At 33.3% G+C, this 24,725-nt stretch overlaps 2 protein-coding genes across 5 annotated transcripts in view; one reads left to right on the top strand and one right to left on the bottom strand.

Moving 5' to 3' along the window:
• Positions 1-16,976, top strand: part of LOC128166086 (uncharacterized) — a 30,861-nt gene extending 13,885 nt beyond the window's left edge. The window contains exons 8-20 of one of the 3 annotated variants that reach the window (XM_052831004.1): positions 1,137-1,227; positions 1,607-1,660; positions 1,894-2,058; positions 3,242-3,430; positions 3,885-4,058; positions 5,404-5,592; positions 6,676-6,864; positions 7,948-8,136; positions 9,671-9,859; positions 10,660-10,827; positions 12,682-12,840; positions 13,398-13,565; positions 14,559-16,975. In XM_052831004.1, coding sequence (XP_052686964.1) covers positions 1,137-1,227; positions 1,607-1,660; positions 1,894-2,058; positions 3,242-3,430; positions 3,885-4,058; positions 5,404-5,592; positions 6,676-6,864; positions 7,948-8,136; positions 9,671-9,859; positions 10,660-10,827; positions 12,682-12,840; positions 13,398-13,565; positions 14,559-14,860 — 2,226 coding nt within the window. In that variant the 3' untranslated portion in view covers positions 14,861-16,975. Of the gene's footprint in view, positions 1-1,136; positions 1,228-1,606; positions 1,661-1,893; positions 2,059-3,241; positions 3,431-3,884; positions 4,059-5,403; positions 5,593-6,675; positions 6,865-7,947; positions 8,137-9,670; positions 9,860-10,659; positions 10,828-12,681; positions 12,841-13,397; positions 13,566-14,558 lie in introns of all 3 variants that reach the window. The other 2 variants (XM_052831005.1, XM_052831007.1) reach the window with 2 other exon arrangements.
• A 4,363-nt stretch (positions 16,977-21,339) lies between these two features.
• Positions 21,340-24,725, bottom strand: part of LOC128166084 (ubiquitin-like-conjugating enzyme ATG10) — a 4,378-nt gene continuing 992 nt past the window's right edge. The window contains exons 3-6 of one of the 2 annotated variants that reach the window (XM_052831002.1): positions 23,646-23,787; positions 22,273-22,370; positions 21,986-22,077; positions 21,340-21,622 (exon numbers count right to left, since the gene is read on the bottom strand). In XM_052831002.1, coding sequence (XP_052686962.1) covers positions 21,535-21,622; positions 21,986-22,077; positions 22,273-22,370; positions 23,646-23,787 — 420 coding nt within the window. In that variant the 3' untranslated portion in view covers positions 21,340-21,534. Of the gene's footprint in view, positions 21,662-21,985; positions 22,078-22,272; positions 22,371-23,645; positions 23,788-24,725 lie in introns of both variants that reach the window. The other variant, XM_052831003.1, reaches the window with a different exon arrangement.

Below are 24,725 nucleotides of genomic sequence, written 5' to 3'. Positions count from 1 at the left end.
GTCCGTCCGTCAGTCTGTCTGTGCAATCGTGTCCGGTCCATATCTTTCTTATGGAGAAACATTGGAAGTTCTTACTTCAAACAAAGATTGCTTATGACCTAAGGGTGGGTCATGACCTTGACCCTAGGTCATTTGGGCAAGGTCAAGGTCACTGGCAGAAAAAGTGCAAAATTCGTGTCCGGTCAATATCTTTCTTATGGAGAAACATTTGAAGTTCTTTCTTCACACAAAGATTGCTTATGACCTACGGGTGTGTCATTACCTTCATTACCTTGACACAAGGTAATTTGGGCAAGGTCAAGGTCATTGTTCAAAAATGCTAAATTCTGTCTGTGTCATGTCTTGTATTAATGGAAATATTAGAAGCTAAAATTTGACACAAAGCTTGCTTGTCTCAGGCCACATAACATTATTTTTAGATTTTCATCCCCGTCTCTCTGAAAATGGCCTGCCCTGATGAGGTTTTTTGGGGGGGAAAAAAATGTGTGGATAAAAATTTCGGAAAAAATCAGGCTCAGTTTACCAGTAATTCAAAATGTTTAAATGTTAAATGGCTGCATGACATGTGGATTTCGTTTGATTCGAGTCATGGTTGTTAACGGAAGGATGCAAATGCCCTCATGCATTAACAGTTAACTTAAATTAAAATGGAATTAAAGGATAGAAATTGGTTTGTTTACTCCTATTAGCATTAACAGTTTTTAAAAATAGAGCAGTTGTTATTTATAGAAAATGGGCAGTGAAATAGATTCATCCAACATTTTCTATAATAGCAAAAATACACGCGTTATGATTTTTTTCTGAGCGGGGGGTATCAATTGTGAGCTTGCTCACAGTACCTCTAGTTTTTGTTGAAGCCATTAAACTCTAATATATTATTTAGAATCCCAACATCAATTTGGTTTATTTTTATTGAAACCATTAAACTTTAATATTCTTTAACTAATATTTCATGATCTTCAAACTTGGAGATATCGGCGACAGTTTCTAGAGCGGAAATTCGTTCATATATTAAAACCTGTATAAGATTTAATATGAAAAATAATAAAGAAATTATAAAAGTAAAACAGCGTTTTATAGATTAATTCCTCACGTTGATACACATATGCATGACCTTTGAACTTTTGTTTATTCAGGGTTCAACATCCAATCAAATTCCCGGAGATCAGATAGACAATGACCAAGATGGATTAACTGATGAAGAATACTGCGGACTTCTATGGGGTGGTAAGATTACTTATTATATCAGACATTATATTTATTGTTTAGTATGTATGATAATTCAATCTAGCAGAAATCGTTTGTGCTTTTATTTTTTCGATTAATGTTCACAAATTCATTACCTAATAAATATTTTGACCTTTTTGCACAAAAAAAACCGTTGTTTTTAGTCTTTTATAAAGCAACATTGCAATAAAAAAAATTAAGTTTCAAACTTTTACTTAAATTATAACAGAATTGTTAGAAATATGTAATTAAACCAAACGGGTCTCTTACTTGTCCTTAAACCGTAATTTTTATTAGATTTATGAAAACTTACGAAACTACAGTGAGCATCTGCTTATTTTTTTGCGATTGAATTTTGACTTGTTGGACTTTGTTCCAGATACCGACGTTTTGGATGTTGATTTGGATGGCTCATTAAACGAAGACTGTAAAGGTGAGTACATGTTAATTAAGATTTCTCTCTAAAGTACATGTGTAATTGTTTATCCAATCGAAACTTTTCGGGCATTTCCGACAAGCGGAATTAACATCAAGCTCTGCCGAAAAAGCCCGAGAATTTGCGATTGTTTCAAGGTTGTTTAATTCTATTTCATATTACAGTAATACATAGCATTAATTTTCCGAATCTTTAGTTGCAATGATGAAAGAATCAAAGGGTAATTTCAGGATGCCCCGAAGGACAGGAGCTTGAACCTGTAATGATATGCAGCGATTGCAATATCGGAACCTATCGTGAAAATTCATCATTAATAGATATACCGGTGTGCCAAGCTTGTGCTAAAAACATGACAACTTTTTACACCAAAAGCGTTTCTTCAGCCGACTGTTTTCGTAAGTATTAAAACATTTTAAAATGCTTCATCATGAGTTATTGTTATTGATACCATATATACCATGCAGGGTCTTTTTGCAAATATTTCATTGGCACTTGTTTCTACGATGCAGTTTACCCCGATGGTACAAAAAATGATTTTTATTACAAAAAACAAGCGCCTGTGAATTATTTGCTACTTTCCAATCATTGTTAAATCAAAAATTAAATAAATAATGTACGTCACAACGATTTTTGTGCGTTAAAAAGGCTAACAAAAATTCCAAAACTTACCTACGCAAATTAAAATTAAAAAAAAAAAATTATATTTACCTTATTGTGCAAAATTTCAGCACGCGATAAACGAACCCCGGATATAATGTATATGTTATTTTTTTTAATATTTTTTTTTTGTCTATTTCTGATGATTATGGCATCAACAAAAATTGATTTTTGAATTTTAATTTTGTTATAACCATGACCCTGTGGGGCCCCGATGAAGTTGGTATGATATAAATAAGATAGTGCCTCTTTACGTCTGATGACGAACACGAAGTAGGTGTGAAAATAAACTCACTGCAAAGGCAAGATAATTATACAATGAATAAAGTTTGTGCATGTTACATTATCCCCAGAGGTCAGACAGTTATCACAACGGAAGAGGGACAAAATACATAGATGTACACAAAGGTATTTTTTTAAAAGCAGACTAGATTAAGAAATTGGAACGATTCGACACAATAAAAAAAGGGGGACGGCAATTTTCTGATTAAGAAGTGTGAAAGATGAGCAATACAGCGATCCTAAAGCTTGGGGTCTCAGAAAAAGGCAGCATTTTTAGAGGGGGCAATAGAAATAAGTTTATAGAATAGATTAGAGGCTTTAATGTTTAATTTATTAAAGCCGATATGAAGAAGCTACAATTGAAATGTTTCAAGTTTATTCATTTATCTTAAATCTGGGGCGCATATAAGAAAAACAATTTCGTGCCGTATGAAGATTTTTTAGAGGAAAAATGATATGTGCATTATTATTTTTGCTTGTGTATGCATGTAATGAATGTATGAAAAAAAATGTATTTGATGTCATGTACATGTAGTAAAAAAAGTTACTAGGTGCTTGGTTAACGCGTGAACAGTAGTGCAACGGTGAGCGATGTGGCCTACGGGCCTCTTGTAATCATCATTTTTACTTTAATCCTAGCTATTTGTGAAGAGGGGATGGAACTTGACAATGTAACTAGGACCTGTAGACCGTGTCTAGTCGGCTACTACAAGGATATCTCGGCAAACGACACTGAAAAAAACGTCACAGAGAGATTCTGGTGTAAAAAGTGTCCAGAAAACGAGACAACTTATACCAGCGGAACAGTAGATGGGGGCCAGTGCATTGGTAAAACAGTTAATATTTTTAAGTAACAATATATGTGCATGCTTATATCTTACAGAACAAAGATGCATGGTTAAACATCATAGCTTATTTAGATTGAAATTTAGGTTGTCGTAAAAATAAAGATTCCAGAAGAATTTTAAAAGTTGAACTACGGTGTCGAATTAGTTTATACGTATGTTGTTCAAATCACTAGATATTGGATCTATTTAATTTTGGAGAATACATGCGGATGGGTTCTTACATTTGACAACAAGTTTTCAATCAACTTTCTTTCATTATTAATTAGTAACAACCTGCAGGCGAATTCCTGATTTTCAAATCGAATTAATTAATAATGAAATAGTGCCACTAGTATGTGATGCAAAGTAACTTTATGAACGGGAAGTACTTTATGTACTTTATAAGGAAAACATGAATTCAAAAGAAAAAAACAAATATTTCATATCTTTAAAAGATCACTGTGGTGTTGGGATGTACTTGGAGGGAAATGGCTGTCATCAGTGTGGTGTAGGGTTCTTCAAGAATACCTCCAGCGAAATGTCTGAGCTGAGGGAGGAACTGAGGTGGAATTGTTCGAAGTGTCCGGAAGGACAAACGACAAGTTCAACAGGGGCAGACAAATGTATCGGTACGAGTGAGAACATTTGATGTTTTTAAACAAAGTTATCGAGATTTCTGTAAAAGATTTAGAAAAAAAATTAACTTCAACGTTTTGAGGCAATACTTTCATTATGAGGAGTCAGGAAATGGGTCGTTCGTAGTTGTTTTTCTTAAGAGAGGAGTCGGAGTCGTCAAGACCCCCCCCCCCCCCCAAATAAAAACTTATTAAAATGACATACTGTAAACGTATTATATTTAGCGTGTACGATACTTTGGCATAATACGTTATTGCACCAAGTTAGCGTGGATTTAATTTAGCGCATTTCTGAGAAAGAGGAACCATTTTTAGAGGGGGTAATATAAATAAGTTAATAGAATAGATTAAAGACATTAATGTTTAATTTATTAAAGCTGATATGAAGTAGCTACAATTAAAATGTTTCTAGTTTATTCATTTATCTTAAACCTGGGGCGCATTTAAGAAAAACAATTTCGTGCCGTATGAAGATTTTTTTAGAGGAAAAATGATATGGGCATTATTATTTTTGCTTGTGTATGCATGTAATGAATGTATGAAAAAAAATGTATTTGATGTCATGTACATGTAGTAAAAATAGTTACTAGGTGCTTGGTTAACGCGTGAACATTGGTGCAACGGTGAGCGATGTGGCCTACGGGCCTCTTGTAATCATCATTGGGAGTTGATTTTAATCAACTCTCCTATGCAGTTACTCTGGCAAACCGAAAGTGAAACAGTGTTTGGACCTAAGCACAAATCATCACCGCTGACAAGACTATATAAATTCTTGAAAATAATAAAAAAAAAAGTATGTAATGTATGCTGAAGCATTGTTTTTCAAGGAAACTTATCTATTTACACTTTGAAAATAGTCAAATTTTATATACTACGAACAATTTAGATATTTTTGTAGTCTCATGTATTCCTTCGCCAGAGTTAATATAGTTTCGTTCAACCAGACGCTCGGCTGTCTCCGTAAATCTGCGACAAGCAGAGAGGGGGCTCTCTTGCTTGTTGGATATTAACGGAGACAGTCGAGCGTCTAGTTAAATGAGACTAGAGTTCGATATCAATAGTGCTTGGATCCATACAATTTTTAGAATTGTTTCGATAACTAATACTTACTAGTATAGTTGAGCCTCTGTCTTTGAATATTACACAACATGATTCATATGGGGTTTCTCGAAATTCTTGTCGGAATAGTCTAAAAATTCATATTATAAAAAAGTGCGTAATTCAAATACAAACTAGAAACTAATTGCCATGCAAGATAAATTGATTTTAAAATAAATGATAATCGATAAAATCGACTCCCGTCAGTACTTCAGTACTTTGATTTTTACTTTAATTCTAGCTATTTGTGAAGAGGGGGTGGAACTTGACAATGTAACTAGGACCTGTAGACCGTGTCTAGTCGGCTACTACAAGGATATCTCGGCAAACGACACTGAAAAAAACGTCACAGAGAGATTCTGGTGTAAAAAGTGTCCAGAAAACGAGACAACTTATACCAGCGGAACAGTAGATGGGGGCCAGTGCATTGGTAATACAGTAAAAAAAAATTAAGTAACAATTTAATTTTGGAGAAAACATGTGGATGGGTTCTTACGATTTATCAACTTTCTTTCATTAGAGGGGGTAATATAAATATTTGATAGAATATATTAGAGACTTTAATGTTTAATTTATTAAAGCTGATATGAAGAAGCTACAATTAAAATGTTTCAAGTTTATTCATTTATCTTAAACCTTGGGCACATTTAAGAAAAACAATTTCGTGCCGTATGAAGATTTTTTTAGAGGAAAAATGATATGGGCATTATTATTTTTGCTTGTGTATGCATGTAATGAATGTATGGGAAAAAAATGTATTTGATGTCATGCACATGTAGTAAAAATAGTTACTAGGTGCTTGGTTAACGCGTGAACATTGGTGCAACGGTGAGTGATGTGGCCTACGGGCCTCTTGTACTCCTATGCAGTTACTCTGGAAAACCGAAAGTGAAACAGTGTTTGGACCTAAGCACAAATCATCACCGCTGACAAGACTATATACGTTCTTGAAAATAATAGAAAAAAAATTATGTTATGTATGCTGAAGCATTGTTTTTCAAAGAAACTTATCTTTAAACACTTTGAAAATAGTCAAATTTTATATACTACGATCAATTTAGATATTTTTGTAGTCTCATGTATTCCTTCGCCAGAGTTAATATAGTTTCGTTCAACCAGACGCTCGGCTGTCTCCGTAAATCTGCGACAAGCAGAGAGGGGGCTCTCTTGCTTGTTGGATATTAACGGAGACAGTCGAGCGTCTAGTTAAATGAGACTAGAGTTCGATATCAATAGTGCTTGGATCCATACAATTTTTAGAATTGTTTCGATAACTAATACATACTTGTATAGTTGAACCTCTATCTTTAATTATAACACAACATGATTCATACGGGGTTTCTCGAAATTCTTGTCGGAAGAGTCTAAAAATTCATATTATAAAAGGTGCGTAATTCAAATACAAACTAGAAACTAAATGCCATGCAAGATAAATTGATTTTAAAATAAATGATAATCGATAAAATCGACTCCCGTCAGTACTTCAGTACTTTGATTTTTACTTTAATTCTAGCTATTTGTGAAGAGGGGGTGGAACTTGACAATGTAACTAGGACCTGTAGACCGTGTCTAGTCGGCTACTACAAGGATATCTCGGCAAACGACACTGAAAAAAACGTCACAGAGAGATTCTGGTGTAAAAAGTGTCCAGAAAACGAGACAACTTATACCAGCGGAACAGTAGATGGGGGCCTGTGCATTGGTAATACAGTAAAAAAAAATTAAGTAACAATTTAATTTTGGAGAAAACATGTGGATGGGTTCTTACGATTTATCAACTTTCTTTCATTAGAGGGGGTAATATAAATATTTGATAGAATATATTAGAGACTTTAATGTTTAATTTATTAAAGCTGATATGAAGAAGCTACAATTAAAATGTTTCAAGTTTATTCATTTATCTTAAACCTGGGGCACATTTAAGAAAAACAATTTCGTGCCGTATGAAGATTTTTTTAGAGGAAAAATGATATGGGCATTATTATTTTTGCTTGTGTATGCATGTAATGAATGTATGGGAAAAAAATGTATTTGATGTCATGCACATGTAGTAAAAATAGTTACTAGGTGCTTGGTTAACGCGTGAACATTGGTGCAACGGTGAGTGATGTGGCCTACGGGCCTCTTGTACTCCTATGCAGTTACTCTGGAAAACCGAAAGTGAAACAGTGTTTGGACCTAAGCACAAATCATCACCGCTGACAAGACTATATACGTTCTTGAAAATAATAGAAAAAAAATTATGTTATGTATGCTGAAGCATTGTTTTTCAAAGAAACTTATCTTTAAACACTTTGAAAATAGTCAAATTTTATATACTACGATCAATTTAGATATTTTTGTAGTCTCATGTATTCCTTCGCCAGAGTTAATATAGTTTCGTTCAACCAGACGCTCGGCTGTCTCCGTAAATCTGCGACAAGCAGAGAGGGGGCTCTCTTGCTTGTTGGATATTAACGGAGACAGTCGAGCGTCTAGTTAAATGAGACTAGAGTTCGATATCAATAGTGCTTGGATCCATACAATTTTTAGAATTGTTTCGATAACTAATACATACTTGTATAGTTGAACCTCTATCTTTAATTATAACACAACATGATTCATACGGGGTTTCTCGAAATTCTTGTCGGAAGAGTCTAAAAATTCATATTATAAAAGGTGCGTAATTCAAATACAAACTAGAAACTAAATGCCATGCAAGATAAATTGATTTTAAAATAAATGATAATCGATAAAATCGACTCCCGTCAGTACTTCAGTACTTTGATTTTTACTTTAATTCTAGCTATTTGTGAAGAGGGGGTGGAACTTGACAATGTAACTAGGACCTGTAGACCGTGTCTAGTCGGCTACTACAAGGATATCTCGGCAAACGACACTGAAAAAAACGTCACAGAGAGATTCTGGTGTAAAAAGTGTCCAGAAAACGAGACAACTTATACCAGCGGAACAGTAGATGGGGGCCAGTGCATTGGTAATACAGTAAAAAAAAATAATAATATAAATATTTGATAGAATATATTAGAGACTTTAATGTTTAATTTATTAAAGCTGATATGAAGAAGCTACAATTAAAATGTTTCAAGTTTATTCATTTATCTTAAACCTGGGGCACATTTAAGAAAAACAATTTCGTGCCGTATGAAGATTTTTTTAGAGGAAAAATGATATGGGCATTATTATTTTTGCTTGTGTATGCATGTAATGAATGTATGGGAAAAAAATGTATTTGATGTCATGCACATGTAGTAAAAATAGTTACTAGGTGCTTGGTTAACGCGTGAACATTGGTGCAACGGTGAGTGATGTGGCCTACGGGCCTCTTGTACTCCTATGCAGTTACTCTGGAAAACCGAAAGTGAAACAGTGTTTGGACCTAAGCACAAATCATCACCGCTGACAAGACTATATACGTTCTTGAAAATAATAGAAAAAAAATTATGTTATGTATGCTGAAGCATTGTTTTTCAAAGAAACTTATCTTTAAACACTTTGAAAATAGTCAAATTTTATATACTACGATCAATTTAGATATTTTTGTAGTCTCATGTATTCCTACGCCAGAGTTAATATAGTTTCGTTCAACCAGACGCTCGGCTGTCTCCGTAAATCTGCGAAAAGCTGAGAGGGAGCTCTCTTTCTTGTCGGATATTAACGGAGACAGTCGAGCGTCTAGTTAAATGAGACTAGAGTTCGATATCAATAGTGCTTGGATCCATACAATATTTAGCCGGGCTCTGCTGAAAGCAGAGTCCTGGCTATAGGCAGGCCAATCGCCAATGTTACTATAAATAGCACAAATAAACAAAAAACCAAACAGCGTCAAGGTAAAGCTTCCGCTATACCAAATAGTTACCCAAAGAGCCACGTTTTGTCAAAAGTGTATGCATTTTGTTTCTTTTTTTGAATTTCGAATGAATTGTCTCTCTTTTTTAGTTTTCTTATTAATAACGTGTTTTTAAAACATTACTATGCATTTTGGACACATACAATGCGCATGAATTTCCAAGAACTACTTTGCTGCACGATGAAGAAACGGGGATTGAATATATATAATGCTTGTTGCAAAATTCAAGGCAGCAACTGTTAAACTTTTTAACTTCTTCTAGACAGACTTATTTTTTGTTTATAGCCGCTTACAAAATTTGGTCTCTCTCTGATGCTTTGCCGACATTAAAAGCATGAGAGAGAGAGAGAGAGAGAGAGAGAGAGAGATTTTCATTCTTTACTACACAATATGCATAAAGACACACAAAAAGAGCCCGGCTTTCAGTCTTCAGTACTTTGATTATAACTTTATCTTTAATTATAACACAACATGATTCATACGGGGTTTCTCGAAATTCTTGTCGGAAAAGTCTAAAAATTCATATTATAAAAGGTGCGTAATTCAAATACAAACTAGAAACTAAATGCCATGCTAGATAAATTGATTTTAAAATAAATGATAATCGATAAAATCGACTCCCGTCAGTACTTCAGTACTTTGATTTTTACTTGAATCCTAGCTATTTGTGAAGAGGGGATGGAACTTGACAATGTAACTAGGACCTGTAGACCGTGTCTAGTCGGCTACTACAAGGATATCTCGGCAAACGACACTGAAAAAAACGTCACAGAGAGATTCTGGTGTAAAAAGTGTCCAGAAAACAAGACAACTTATACCAACGGAACAGTAGATGGTGGCCAGTGCATTGGTAAAACAGTAAAAAAAAATTAAGTAACAATTTAATTTTGGAGAAAACATGTGGATGGGTTCTTACAATTTATCAACTTTCTTTCATTATTAATTAGTAACAACCTGGCTAATTCCTGATTTTCAAATCGAATTAATTAATAATGAAATAGTGCCACTAGTATGTGATGCAAAGTAACTTTATGAATAGGTAGTACTTTGTGTACTTTATTAGGAAAACATGAATTCAAAAGAAAAAAACAAATAGGGATGTACTTGGAGGGAAATGGCTGCCATCAGTGTGGTGTAGGGTTCTTCAAGATTTCTGTAAAAGATTTAGAAAAAAAAATAACTTAAACGTTTTGAAGCAATACTTACATTATGAGGAGTCAGAAAATTGGTTCTTCGTAGTTGTTTTTCTTGTTTAATACTTTAACATTAGTAGAACCTCTCATCCCCCGGCCAAACAAAAGTATCTCTCTGACCACCTTTCTGGGAAAAACTGTAAGAATAAAAACATGCACACTACCATTTTTCAGGGGACGATGGACGCGGTTGTCTTTTTTCTAAACACTAGAGGATGAATATTTCAAATTCTTAGAAAACAAATTTTTGATTTTATGTTGATATACTATTGTGAAAGGTATTTGGTACGAAAATGTTTATAAAAACTTTTGGTAGAACATAAAGTAATAATACCACATTGTTTTTTATTTCAAAAATGCTTCATCTTTGTTAAAGTTTCTGTACAAATTTGTGTATTGTAAAAAACCAGACCAGACAGTTGGTGCAATATTATTATGCTTCTGATTTGTACTAAAGAGCTGTGTATAGCGGGGAAAGAATTCAACAAGACAACGGGGTTGTGTGATCCATGTAATTATGGATTCTTCAAGAACGTCAGCGGCAACCATATTGATTGTTATAAATGTCCGGACAACTTTACAACGTGGCATGTTGGAGGAACGGAAAAAACACAATGTAAACCAGGTATACCAGGTTTTTTGAATTCATAAAATTTGAAGATGGGTGGATAAGGCGTGTAAAATGCCCATACGCGGTCGGACAGGCTACTAAAAAATTAAAGTATCAACAAATCTGATGGTTTTTTTTAAATCATTTAAAACAATATATATTTAACGAATCATTGATTTGTAACCTGTAGGTATGTTCAATACTTGGAATATGTTGACTCAAACAGGCGTATACGTATCAAAACCTGCAAATATTGTCATTTTTTAGAACTTCAAGGCATTTTCTTTTATAGAGTGGGTCTGTGCTCCATATTTTTCTCATAGTCTAATTAAGGTCTAATGGAAAACAAACCGATTTCAATCTACAAAAACGTGGAGAGAAGACCCACTATACATTAAAAATATCATTTTGTATCCCAACAACTGAACGTATTGAAAAAATAATACAAGTCCGGTAATTCGTGACCTAAGTCACACATAATATTTAAAAAGAACACTTTGTTGTGTCTGAAATGGCTCAGTGGTTAGAGTACCTGACATAAGCTAACCGTATATATCTAGGGTTTTTATGTTACGGGTTCGATACCACCAAAATTTCCGACAATATTTTTTTTTCTTATTTTTTGTTAAATTTATTAAAAACTGACTATAGTTAGGAATTTTGCTTTTGCAAAGTTGTATTTTAATGTATTTGAATAGATTTAATTGGGGAGAAATAAATTTTAAATTGTATTTCACTACTAAACCGAATGGGCAATTGCGCCATATTATTCCCCCATCTTCTTTAAAATTGTAATCAATGCAGTGTAAGATACTGGGACTGTTGAATTTGATGCGAAAGAATTTTAACTTTTTCTAAAATATTTCAGTTTTAATCTTTTTCCATTCAGTAAGATGTATTTTTTCCTAACAATTTTAAAGGGACCTGGACACAATTTGAGATCAAAATTCATTTTTGTTTTTATGTATTACATAGGTAAGAAATCATTGTTATGAAAACAAAGCTTAAGTCTTTTATCTGTTTACAAATAATGAAAAGTAAGGAATTGCCATTTCTTTGACAAAATGACTCGTGGCAAATAAGATAAACTGATTCAATGTGTTCATAAAAATATTATCAACAAAAGAAGCGACATTTTATCGAAACTCATACCAATAACACAAATATGTAAACAATAACAAGACTTTGTTTACACAACAAGGAATATCAAACTCTTGCTTGTAACTCAATATTTGACTTTCAAACTTTTGATGAAGCATTAAAATACATGTGTCCATATTAAACCATTCTAAAACTTAAAAAATGGGGAAATAATTTTTTTTATTTTGAGCATAAATCGGATCGAAATAAGTCCCTTTTAAATAAAAATGAAAATGAGCGTGGAAGAAATCCTTTGATTTCAAATTATGTTGCATATCATGAACTGCTTCCGGTATCGGTATGCAGGATTGCCACTCGGCACACCTCGGCCGATTCGTACCCTCTCATTTGATGAAGGCGACAGAATCATCCGTGGTTTGTCGCGCAGAGTTTTGACACAACTTCTGCAAAATCAAAATTCGCACAGATTGTGTCAAAAACCTTTGGCTTTTCGAATTCTAGGGCTTTATCGTAAAAAAAATTGTAAGACAAATATGTAACGTTGTCATATTTGAAAGCCGATATTGGTCCCTTTTTATAAAATCATATTTAAATACAGATTTTTTATGATCGACTAAATAATATACTGGTTTGTCTAGCCACCATTAAACAAAAAAGCATTCCTCCAGTTCATTTAGTTCTATTCATACATGTATAAAAGCGTGTACGAAAGAAGAATTGTTACTTCGATCCATTCAAATATAAAAATTGTCCTCAATATCGTTAAAGCCTTTTGTGATGATGGTAAGCAGTCCAACAATGTAACCGGAACTTGTGAACCGTGCCCAGTTGGATTCTACAAAGGTCCATCAAACGATCGATGTCAGAAGTGTCCACCAAACAAGACAACTTTCACAAATGGATCGGTATCACTTGATGAATGCATAGGTAAAAACAGTCCAAGTTTTTCATAGGTAGATTATTCAAATCTTCTACATACGTATTACTGTAGATTATTTTTTCGCAGTCAAATTTTATAATTGAATGATTACCTACATGTACTTAGTATTGATATTACTGGTTTTAAATAGTTGACGAATATATACTAGTTCAGTTTGTATTTATTATTTTTTTCAATTATCTGAAAATAATTACTTGAAATCGAAGTTGAATCAATAAAAGCCTCCCGAAAAGTCTTAAGGGTAAATCAAGGCAATGTATTCTAAAGAAAAACCATAGACTCAATATTGAGTTGAATTTCTTCTTATCGTTCATACGCTAACATACTGCACTACTAAAACCAGTATGGTTTTGTCGTAGATTGATTCAAGACAGCAAACCAATTGCAAGAATCCGTCAACTACAGTTTAATAATTAAGATTCAATATTTTCTAATAATACAATTTCATAATTTTAAGAATTGGGTTAATTTTGTACATATCATATATACGTTAAAACTTAACTTTACTTACTGGGATGTAAATTCGATATATTTCCTGTTATAGAGAACTGTTTTAAGGGAAACGAATACAACTCAACAACTAGGAAATGTGCTCCCTGTAATCATGGGTTCTTCAAGAATATCAGTGGAAACCATATTGACTGTTATCAATGCCCAGTTAACCACACGACAAAGGTGCTAGGAGCAACCGACATTTCACAGTGCAAACCAGGTATATCTATAATTCATTTCAAACGTGTACGTTCCAATTATTTGAGGTCTTTGTTTTTTATCAAATCTCTTTAAAACTAGACAGAAACACAAATATCCACTCACTTATTCTTAAATGTACACTTACCAAGGGGGATATCAATATTTTAAAATTATATATATATATATATATATATATATATATATATATATATATATATATATATATATATATATATATATATATATATATATAAAGCACTAAAAATGGCTAACGACACGAACAATAGAAATTGTCAAATTTTCGGGACAACCCGTCCCTTCTTCAGGACCAAAAAATAAATTACATAAGTAAAAAACAAAGAAAGCAAAATCTAAAGCTACTACTAAACTACTTAAGAAACTATGAAAAAGAACAGCTACATTATACACATGTGTAAAAGAAAAAGAAAAAGAACAGCTACATTATACACATGTGTATAATGTAGCTGTTCTTTTTCATAGTTTCTTAAGTAGTTTAGTAGTAGCTTTAGATTTTGCTTTCTTTGTTTTTTACTTATGTAATTTATTTTTTGGTCCTGAAGAAGGGACGGGTTGTCCCGAAAATTTGACAATTTCTATTGTTCGTGTCGTTAGCCATTTTTAGTGCTTTATATATTCAGTTTACTGGCTTAGTATCTATATATTAGATCCGACACCTTAAAGATGCCTAGTGTTGTTGATTCTAATCAGTGCTTTATATATATATATATATATATACATGTATATATATATATATATATATATATATATATATATATATATATATATATATATATATATTAAATACATGTTCAGATAGATACCTAGTATATGGATGGTTTCGTTGACCAATATTCACAAAAAGAAATTCATACAATCCGTTTAACAAACACAATTTTCTTTCAATTTCGTATATTCAAGGCAAATATTGAAAAAAATGTCACATTTTTGTCTGATGTTACCTTTTCTGTAGCATATATAATAATATTTTTAGCCGGTTGCATGTGTCCTTGTAATATGGTACATACACCTAAAAATTTCACGGACGAGGAATTAACGAAAAATATAGAAGAGATGAAGAAAAAGCTTGCTGTCAACAAGCAACAACTATCATCAAGCATCCGGAAGAAGATCAGCGTCAAGGATGACCGCCCCTCGGCCAAGGCTGTGGGGTCGGTGGGCGTGGTCATCCTCGCGGTGTGCTTTGGCTTGCTTATCGCCCTTGATTATGTCACTTTAACCAGGCACATTCTTGGGCTCCTCAGAGAAATCAGAAATCGTTTTCTGAGGAATTGAACTTGAGTATTTGGTAAATGTTTACTGTATATGATTCAGTGGGTTTTTTCTCTTTTATCGCAACTGTACTTAACTGTATACACTGTATGTTTAAATTTGAATACTTGGGGATCATTTTTTAATGTTTACATTGAACTGGTTTTTTTTTTTTACTTCAAATTGTTTTCCTCAGATCGTGGAATTCTGATTTTCTGTTGTAACATTTTATCATGCAATAGAAGACAGGATGATGGGAAATATTTGGTCTCCATAAAGAAATGAGATAATATTGAATACACATGTAGATTTTACGGTGATGTTTCTTAGTTTTTTATAAGACTCCGAACTCGGAACAGATGTAGAACCATTAAATCATCACTTCATTTGTACTAGTGTATTAGAGTGCGCTACCTGCTTATTTAATCGTAGCTTTAAGAAGAACATGTTTCCTTGTGTATACCTACATATATGTTGAACTTTGCACCCCTCCATTTACTGTTGGAACAATTTTAATATGCACTTTATCAAGCCGTCCAAACTTAATTCTATCAAAAGATCTTTTTGCAGCTAGTCTACATGTAGCTTGAATACTTACTGTATTTGTACTACTGTAAATGAATGGAATCACTCGTTTGAAATATTTTGTTTTGTTTTTATAATTGTTTTAAATTTATAGCCCTCCCTACAATTTACATATGTTTATGGAGTTATTGGATATGGCTGATGATCGGAGATCGTTAAGGGAATGTACGATACGACCATCTTGTACATTTGAGAATAAAAATGTAATAATTTCGTGAACTGGCTTGTTATTGCCCAAAACTGACCAAAATTGTTGTCAGAAGATAAAAGAAATCAATAAATATGAGGTTCTACTGTTGTTTTGTAAGCAAATTATGCTTACAAGAACAGAGCAGTGCGTTAATTTTTAATCACTTAGAACTTCGCAGCTACAGAATTAAATTCAAAATTTACAAATCTGAAAAAAATATGAAAGAATGTCGTTTATAGTGTCCTCTCTATAATAGTTATAAGTTTTCTATTTAAAATAAATCTTCTAAATAAGTCTACGGCTGCGCAGTTGTGCAGCTGTTTTAAGTTATCGAAACGGTATTGGTCTGTTCTTGTACAGTGTTGTATGCGTTACTTGCATACAAAACAACATGTAAAACCTTATAATTTTTTTTTTTGGGGGGGGGGGGTTCTCTTAGGTGCAGTTTTGAACGGTTTCGGTCGGAAACAAGCCAATATTCAAAAATGTTTACATTTTAATCATCAAATGCACAAGATGGCCGCGCAACCCCCTTAAAGGTGACGTTAAGACGGAATAACACACCTGGCAAAAGTCACTCAAATTAACTGTAAAAGATTTGATTATGAAAGAATTCATAATAAATATATTAACTGTACGTATGTCAAATAAGCGAAAAATTTGCAGTTTGGAGATTAAAAAAATTAATATCTAAAAAATTCAATTCAGTAAGTAACAACTAAAGCCCCTGCGGGATGCGAACTTTGAAAGTATACGGATCACAAGCCCGACACATTTTCCACTCGCCTATGGAGTAAGCTACAAAATACCGTCGGTATTTTTTTCTTAAACGACTTTAAAAAAAAAAATAACTAAAATTAATTAGCCTCTGGAGTCTTCGTAATAATACTGCAAGTTGTAGTTTTCGAGAAAAGGAGTTTTGTAGAATTCCCCAAAACATCCCTATGGGTGATATATCCGTGCTATCAATGTGGCATAATTATTCGTGATCAGTTAAAACCTAGCTATTGAGAGCACGGAGTGCACGCAGACAGACTTCCATATACGAATAGTTGTACCTAATATGTAAACAACATTCTTATAAGGAAGAATTTGTTGTTCCTCAGGTCTAGCGTACTGATTGACAATAACTATGATTTGCGTATTAAATGGAAACAGAGGGAAATGTTGATTTTAAAAATACGTTTTCTTTGGCGGTTTATATAGGCTATTAAGCGGAGATCATTGAAGAGAAAATTAAGCCCGTTTCTAACAATAAAAAGGGCATTTCATTGCATAAATTCATGTAAGTTTCGTCATTGTGTCCCCTCCCCTCTCTTTCTTTCAAAGAAGGGGGGGGGGGGGGTTGGCGACTCTAGACTCACTCTCATGCGCGAATCCAGAAAAACTTTCCCAGGGTAAGGAGTTCGAGGAATAATTTTGTTTGCCGTGTGGGGGGGGGGGGGGGCAGGGGGGTAGATTTCAAGAATCCCCCCGCGCCCATAGATCCGCATGTCTCCTTTCTTTAAATAACCAAAAGCATGTGCATGAATGCAGTAGTTTTAATTATACAACACAAGCAGGATCTTAATTCACACCAAGGGAGTAACTTGTAAATACACGAGTAGTTTCCCGACATAGTCTATTTCCATTGAACTTGTGCTACAGTTTTAATCACTTAAATCCTGATTAGCGGCTTGGCTGTTTGGCACGAGTTTCTGCTTGCTCCACGTGCAGCCTGCGTTTACCGTGATGAGAGGAGCCCGTGTTTTTGTGCACACTCAGGAATTTATGAGTTGATCGCGATATATACCTACAGGGGGACTTAATTCGTCAACCATTACACAGGCTGTCATACCTGACCTAGTCGCTAACAGGTAATACAGATGAATTCGTAATACCAAGGTGTGTCACTGGTGAACTTTAAAAATATAAATATACATAGACAATCCGATCGGAGATTAAGCCAAGATCCCATAGAGCGGTGATTTGACAATGGAGCAATTTCAACCAGAATTGAACAAACCTATGGATTGGACCGAAATGATGAACATTTTCGTCGGAAAGGGGCACGTACGCCGCGCTGCCATTTATGACTTGAACGGGAAATGCCTAGCCGCAAGCGAGGATCCGAACATTCCCCAGGAGGAAATTATCTCAATTGTTCGAAGCTTGAATGAAAACTATGTAGTGCTGAACAAGCCCATTTTCGCGTTATTCTTCAGTGAAGAGAGGTACGTGTGTTTTCATGCTACCCCCAACACCATAGTCGGCCGCACGGCTAAGGATTTCTTCGTTGCATACCGCTGTGACGATTTTGTTATTATTGCATTCGCTGATATTATTGTCAACCCCAAGTTTTCCTGCATTGGAGAGGTGTGGACTTTCGGAAGTGAACTCCGTTCTAGGATGGAGATCTCCGCTTTCATTGGCTGAGTATATTCACCTCCTATCAACGTCCACTATTTTGCCACTGAATCCCGGAGTTATACAGAATGGGGACAACGCCTTCTCATTTAGTTAATATAGGTAAAAAGTTCATGTGGCCACATTATGGTGTTTGAAATATATGTTGGCATCTTCACCAGAGATGGTTGCTGGAATTCAATTGTAACCCCAACCTCCTCCATACCATTGCATTGCAATGTGTCATGCATTTATTATAAGTGAAAACGTTATCAAACTGTTAACTATGGGTAAAATATAACTGTAAAAAAAAAAAAACCATGTTTGTTGTGTATGAATTGTTTATTTATGTATTACACGTTATTTATACATTTAGAACTCTTTTGTGCATTTTTGAAACGTTTGTGGATGTAAAATTACAACTCAAGTTTACAAGTCTCTCTCTGTAATGTTCAAGAGTGTCAAACATTGACTTTGTTTCTTATTTTTCCTGCGAAGTAGTTGGAATTGAAAATTCTTTTTTCAATTTCAAGAAAAAAAATAATTTATACACTTAGAACTCCAGTTTTCCGGTATTTGTAAAGTTTCCTTTCCAATGTAAATGATATGTGCATCAATTTACAAGCATTAACTAGCAGTTTACAGCACACCTAAACCTATTATATTTTGTATCCCATTTTTTATTTGTATACATTTATTAAATTATAGTGCAATATTTTGTTATTGATACCATTGTAGTATTTAGTTAAAACTTCTCTCCAAAGTCTACTTATTGAAATAAAGAAGTCTGATACAATTATCGATATTTTTTAGTCGTATACTTCACATGATATTGCGTGGGTTATGGTGTGTGTGTGGAGAGAGAGAGAGAGAGAGAGAGAGAGAGAGAGAGAGAGAGAGAGAGAGGTTGGTATATCATGCCTTGTACTCTTGGCTGTAAAATCGCTTCTCCTTGGATTTGGCGGACTTTGATAATTCTCTATCGATGAAACAAAATGGAGAATTTTGTACGTGTTCGTGGGTAGCCACTTTGTTGATGAAAAAAGCTGAAGCTCGTGATTTTAATTTTCATGCATTTTTTGTACTCGTAGTTAATTTTAATTCAGTCGGATATTGATTTTTGTTATATATACCCCTCACATGGACGATTCCAGACGCATGGCAAGCTTTTTGATGGCCTACATTTGTCGATACCATCATTGGTCGCCACGGTTATATAGGCCGTCTAAAGCCTGGCTTCAGGGTACATTCATTTGTTCCAATAAAACCTTACCGATGCTCTGAATTTATGTAATGTTATACATCCAACTGATCCAGAACAATCCATGCCTTACTTAGCGTAACGGTATATCACTTGGCCATGTCATTTCTGAACAAGGTGTTGCCACAGATCCAAGCAAAATAGCTGCAGTGAAATCATAAAACGCCCACGATCTCTCAACTAAGTACATGTACATGTGAAAAAAAAACATAAGCTGCGTTAAGTTTAATAGTTAAATGTCTGAAAAGAGGAAGGTCGCCCTTTCCGAATAGTTCGCCTACTCAATCGTTTTAACAGGAAGTACATGTAAATGAACGGTACCTTTTCTATATAAGTATGAACATACACTGTATATACCTTAACTTGAGTCACAAATTCAGGAAATTGACATCGATAACTCGTCTGAACCCCGTGTAGAGTGTTTCTAGATAATGATTATGCGCGGATCTAGAGGAGGTCGAGTGGTCAGACCCCCCCCCCCCCCCCCCCCGAAAACTCGGACCCTTCCACACTAATGCGTTAATTATACAGGCATAGTCGTAATATATATATATACCGGTATATTGTTCCGGGTATGTTCATACAATGTACATGTGCGCATTATACATGAGGTGAGGAAGTATAAAAACTTAAATAATTAATGATACTTCTTGTGGGGAAAAACCCTACTTGCAATTCGAACCTGCAACCCCGCCATAAATTAACAAGCACAACTGCACTCTACTATCAGGCCATTTATACAACAGCTATACACTAAGTATGATACTGTCTTTTCAATATATGTTGTGCTATAAAAGAATATCTAATTAAAGTACGTCAATTCAAATACATGTATTTGATCAACTTTTACAAAATACGGACTTCTGAATTCTCTATTTCGATTGCAACTTGACTTCTTACATTCAAATTTTGGTCAAACATTAGCAATAGCCAAGTTAACTATTCTAGACATTAATATTAGTAATTAGATTTGAAAATTTTGAGCTTTTATAAGTAATTTAACAAAATGTTGTAGAATATTGATGATTGTTTGATTTTATTAAAGTGCTAAATAAAGTATGCCGTTTATAGTATTCCAGATGTGTCTGCTATACATGTAAGCTTACTAACCTGTATATTTATGTACATGTAGTTACACGTAGCAGTATTAGAGAAATATATTAACTGATCTGTACGAAACTTTGAAAACAATGGTACTTTAAAATTTTTATTCAATGTAATAAACAAGATCATGAAAATCAAAGGATATGTTCTACTCCAAACCTAGCACCCACGATTACAATGTCGTACTTTTACCTCAATCACAACGCCTGCCATTCAATATTCTTGGTCCTTTTGTCTAAAAATAAAAAAAATATGAATACAGATACATTTGATATTATCAATGTTTTATAACTGGCGCAATATTTGTATCCATGCTGTTTCACAAACAAGTGACTACTTTACACTAGCATCTTTTTTTTTTAAAAGAAAGCATTACATACCTTGGTTTCAATCACTTTTTCTTATATATAACTAACTCGTACATAACTATACATGACAAAATCAACAACCCGCTTTATAATGCAGAACATTTTCGTACTTTTAAATATTGTTCACAATTATTCATACCTATTTGTACGACGAATTCCAAATAACACGGTAGTATGATACCATTCTGTTTAGAGATATGGACAGATATAGCCTGTGAATGGTCTTGGAATCAGTACAATTTCTCAAATAGGTAATAGGATTAATAAGATTCTGTTACTCTGATGAAACAGTATCCCTGTACCTTCAATTTGTATTGTTATTATTTTGCAAGGTATTGTTAGATAAACATGAATAAATTAAGAATTTTAAAATGATTTTGGATGCAACTGCAGTAATTTCAAACTATAACCCTGATTGTTTATCCTTATCCACCGACACTCACAGCAATGCAAAGGGTAACAACTCAAATATTTTTGTCATTAAAATGTCTCGTTTAATAGAAGACAATTTTTATATATAAACCATACACTATTTTTCAACAAAACAAAAAACAAAAAAAAGCTTTCATTAGCAAGACACTCATAGCAATGTAAAGGGAAACAACTCAAATATTTTTGTCATAAAAATATCTTGTTTTAATAGATGAAGACATTTTTTATATAACCATACACTATTTTTCAACAAAAACAAGTATTCATATTGCACATTTTTATACACATTTGGTTTGTAACACTTCATATACAAACAACATTATTGTTTCTGTAAATGGAATGGCTCCAATATTGGACCCCCAAAAAATGGCTGTCAGCTGACACAAAGTTTTCCATACTCCAGAGGAAGTTTCAACCCAACCACAGGACCAACAGCACTCAGCCAGGAAACGATGTAATGTCTGAAAATTTAGAAAGTTAAGTTTTCTGACCTTTCACACCTATTGGAGGAATGTTGAACATGCATTGTATCAGACCTATACCAAATCAATAACAAAATTCTTTCTCTTTTTTTGGAAAATTTAATAGACTATGGAACATTTGGCAAGAAAAATTAACATAACTGATAGGTTTCTTTAGCAAAAATAAAGTATAATGTCACAGAGGGATTTTTACCATTTTATTTTCTTAATTTTTAACTTGAAATAGAAAAATCGAGTTATTTCCCTTTTTATATAGCAAAATAATTAATGCCGCATCATTTGACAAAATGGCCTTTTGTGTAAAATTTGTTTTCATTCCACCTTTTATATTTTAATACTGACCTTTTATCTGTTAGGACTGGAGAGTTTTTCATCAGGTCAGCTGTATGACATGGATGTAGGTAATAGAATGGACGGCCAAGTAAAGGGTGTTCCTAAGTTGATCAAAAAATAAAATTATTGAAAGCTTTAACTTTTCTTATCAAATTTTGTGAATTGGTACTATGTTTAAAGTCAAATATGTTAAAACCAGTATTAAAAACAAAACATTTTGTATTCATTTGTAATGAGAGTATACAATGTGTACATCAAATAAATGTGCTTTGAATACATATGAAAAGTTTACCCACTTGTTGTGTAATAAATGTCCATCTTTCTTCAGACAATCTCTCTTTATATACATCTGGCACCCTCTTCCAGATTTCCTCTAAGGCCAGAAGTTTTCCACCTTAAAAAGTTAATTACAGATACAAATGTCTGACACACAAAGAACCACTGTCTTCACTATACATTTATTATTAAAATGTAAAATTATTTTCAGATACATTTTTCTCACTGTTATGGTATATCCACATTTTTTTTCCCTAAAATAATAGAGGAGCTGACATAACTAGATAAATGTAAACTCTAATCATACATGTATGTTTTAAAATATAATTTGTATGTATGGTTTTTCTCCATTCTTTATCAGGTTTTTTAATTAAAAAAAATCCAAAAATACATACTGTTATTAAATGGGTATTAATTTATGATCATAATTAACAATTTTTTATTCCCTTGGATAGGGCAAGGTCAATTCATTTTAACAAACATTAAAGCCCTTCATTCAAGCCCAAGGTTGTTTTTTTTTTTTTTTTGCAAGTTAGGTGGAAATTGGCCCAGTGGTTTTCCAGATGAAAATGTGAAAAGTAAATCAACACTCAAGACGACAATTATGATGATAGACGCTCAAATTTTGATAAGAAAAGCTCTTTTGTGCCTTCCTCTCATGTGAGTTATCAAGTGAAAATTACATTATTCTTATTGATGAAGATGAACAAATTGGGTTTTCTTAAAGGGTCCTGGACACGATTTGAGATCAAAATTTTAAATTTTATTTGTTTAGAATGGTTAAAATGGGTACTTTTAATGCTTTATCAAATTTGAAAGACAAATTTTGAGTAATAAGCAAGATACAGAGTAATCTTTGAAAATCTTTGTTTTGTAAACAAAGCTCAAGCTTTGTTATTGGCTTATATATGTGTTTTATTGGTATAAGTTTCAATCAAATGTTGCTTTTTCTGTTTATCATATTATCTATGAACACATTGAATCAGTTTACCTTGTTTGCCACAAGTCATTTGGTCAAAGAAATGGTAATTCCTTACTTTAAATTATTTGTAAACAAATATAAGACTACAGCTTTGTTTACACAACAATGACTTTTTACCTCTGTATCGCTCTAAAACTTGACTTCTAACATTCAAATTTTGGTGAATCATTCAAAATGAGTAAGTAAACCATTTTATACATAAAATAAGAAAAAAAAATTCTGATAAAAAATTCTGTCCAAGTCCCTTTAAAATGATTTTTATAAAATGTGTTCTGTTAAATTATTTTTTATTTAAAAATCAAATTTACTTTCAAATATAGTAAAAAAAAAAAAAAGAATTTGATATACATGTATGTTGTATGAAAATCAAATCCATTTGGTCGAAATCCCAGTGTACACGGGATTAGCTACCTTGTGTGTGGGCATTGAAGTACATAACTGGCACACCATAGCTGGGGCTATACAGGATGTGATATTCATAAGTCACGACTTCCACGTCGGAATTCCCTCTGACCTGGAAAGCTGCAGTATCTTCCTCTTGCTCTTCCATTAACTGTAATATATCATTATCACTTGTTTAATAACTTCTCCAATCAGAGCTTTAAAAACTTATTAACATCATAACAGAAAAATATGTTCACAAGACTACCGGTACATTCTTGCATTTATTAACACTAAATTAAATTTCTATTTCCATTGTCCTTTGAAAACAATAATATACCATATGTTTTGATTTGAAAATCTTATTTAGATTGCTATAATAAAAGGAATTCATTTAATGACAAGTTTATTTCAGAATTTGACAAATTCAGCTGTTTTTTGTGTAATTACCAAATTCAAATCTAACAAGACAGACAGGCAATAGGAAATACAGGTGTCAAATCACTAAAGGCACAGAGCATTATTTTGGGTTTGGTCTCAGCTCTCATTTGAGTATATGCTAAAATGAGTTATTCTTCTTCAAAGTTTTTAAACACAGAAATGGGTTCTGAAAAAGTTTTGTTTTTAACTGCAATCTTTTGAAATAATTACTGATAAATGCAACAATTCTTTAGAAGTCTAGCTACTGGTAAGTAAAAGTATTATATAATATCAGGGTTGTCTCTAAGACCCGGGAGGCGGGGAATTCCCACCTATAATGCCTTAATTACCTGGCTATTTTTGCATCTCAAAACAATGTAGCTATATGCAAGACCCCCAGACCCCCTTCTACTTCTCCATTTCCTCCTTCTACTTCATTTTTTAGAGACAACCCTGATAATATACTTGAAGAAACGTTTAGAACTGGGACACTGTTTGAAAGCCTAAATTTTGAATTTCCTCAGATAAAAATTTCTTATATAAAATAATTTTGTTATTTATTCAAAACTGACTTAGATTAATCACGGAATACAATGCTTTTACTAAAAGCAAGACTTATGCCAAAAACACTTAATCGACTTGTAGATCATTTGAAGTTGTATAATATAAACAACTTGTTCCAATGATATT

Source organism: Crassostrea angulata, chromosome 10 (genome assembly GCF_025612915.1).
Source record: "Crassostrea angulata isolate pt1a10 chromosome 10, ASM2561291v2, whole genome shotgun sequence".
Lineage (NCBI taxonomy): Eukaryota > Metazoa > Mollusca > Bivalvia > Ostreida > Ostreidae > Magallana > Magallana angulata.
Note: the sequence above shows the minus strand (reverse complement) of the source record. Positions and strands in the feature narration are given on the sequence as shown.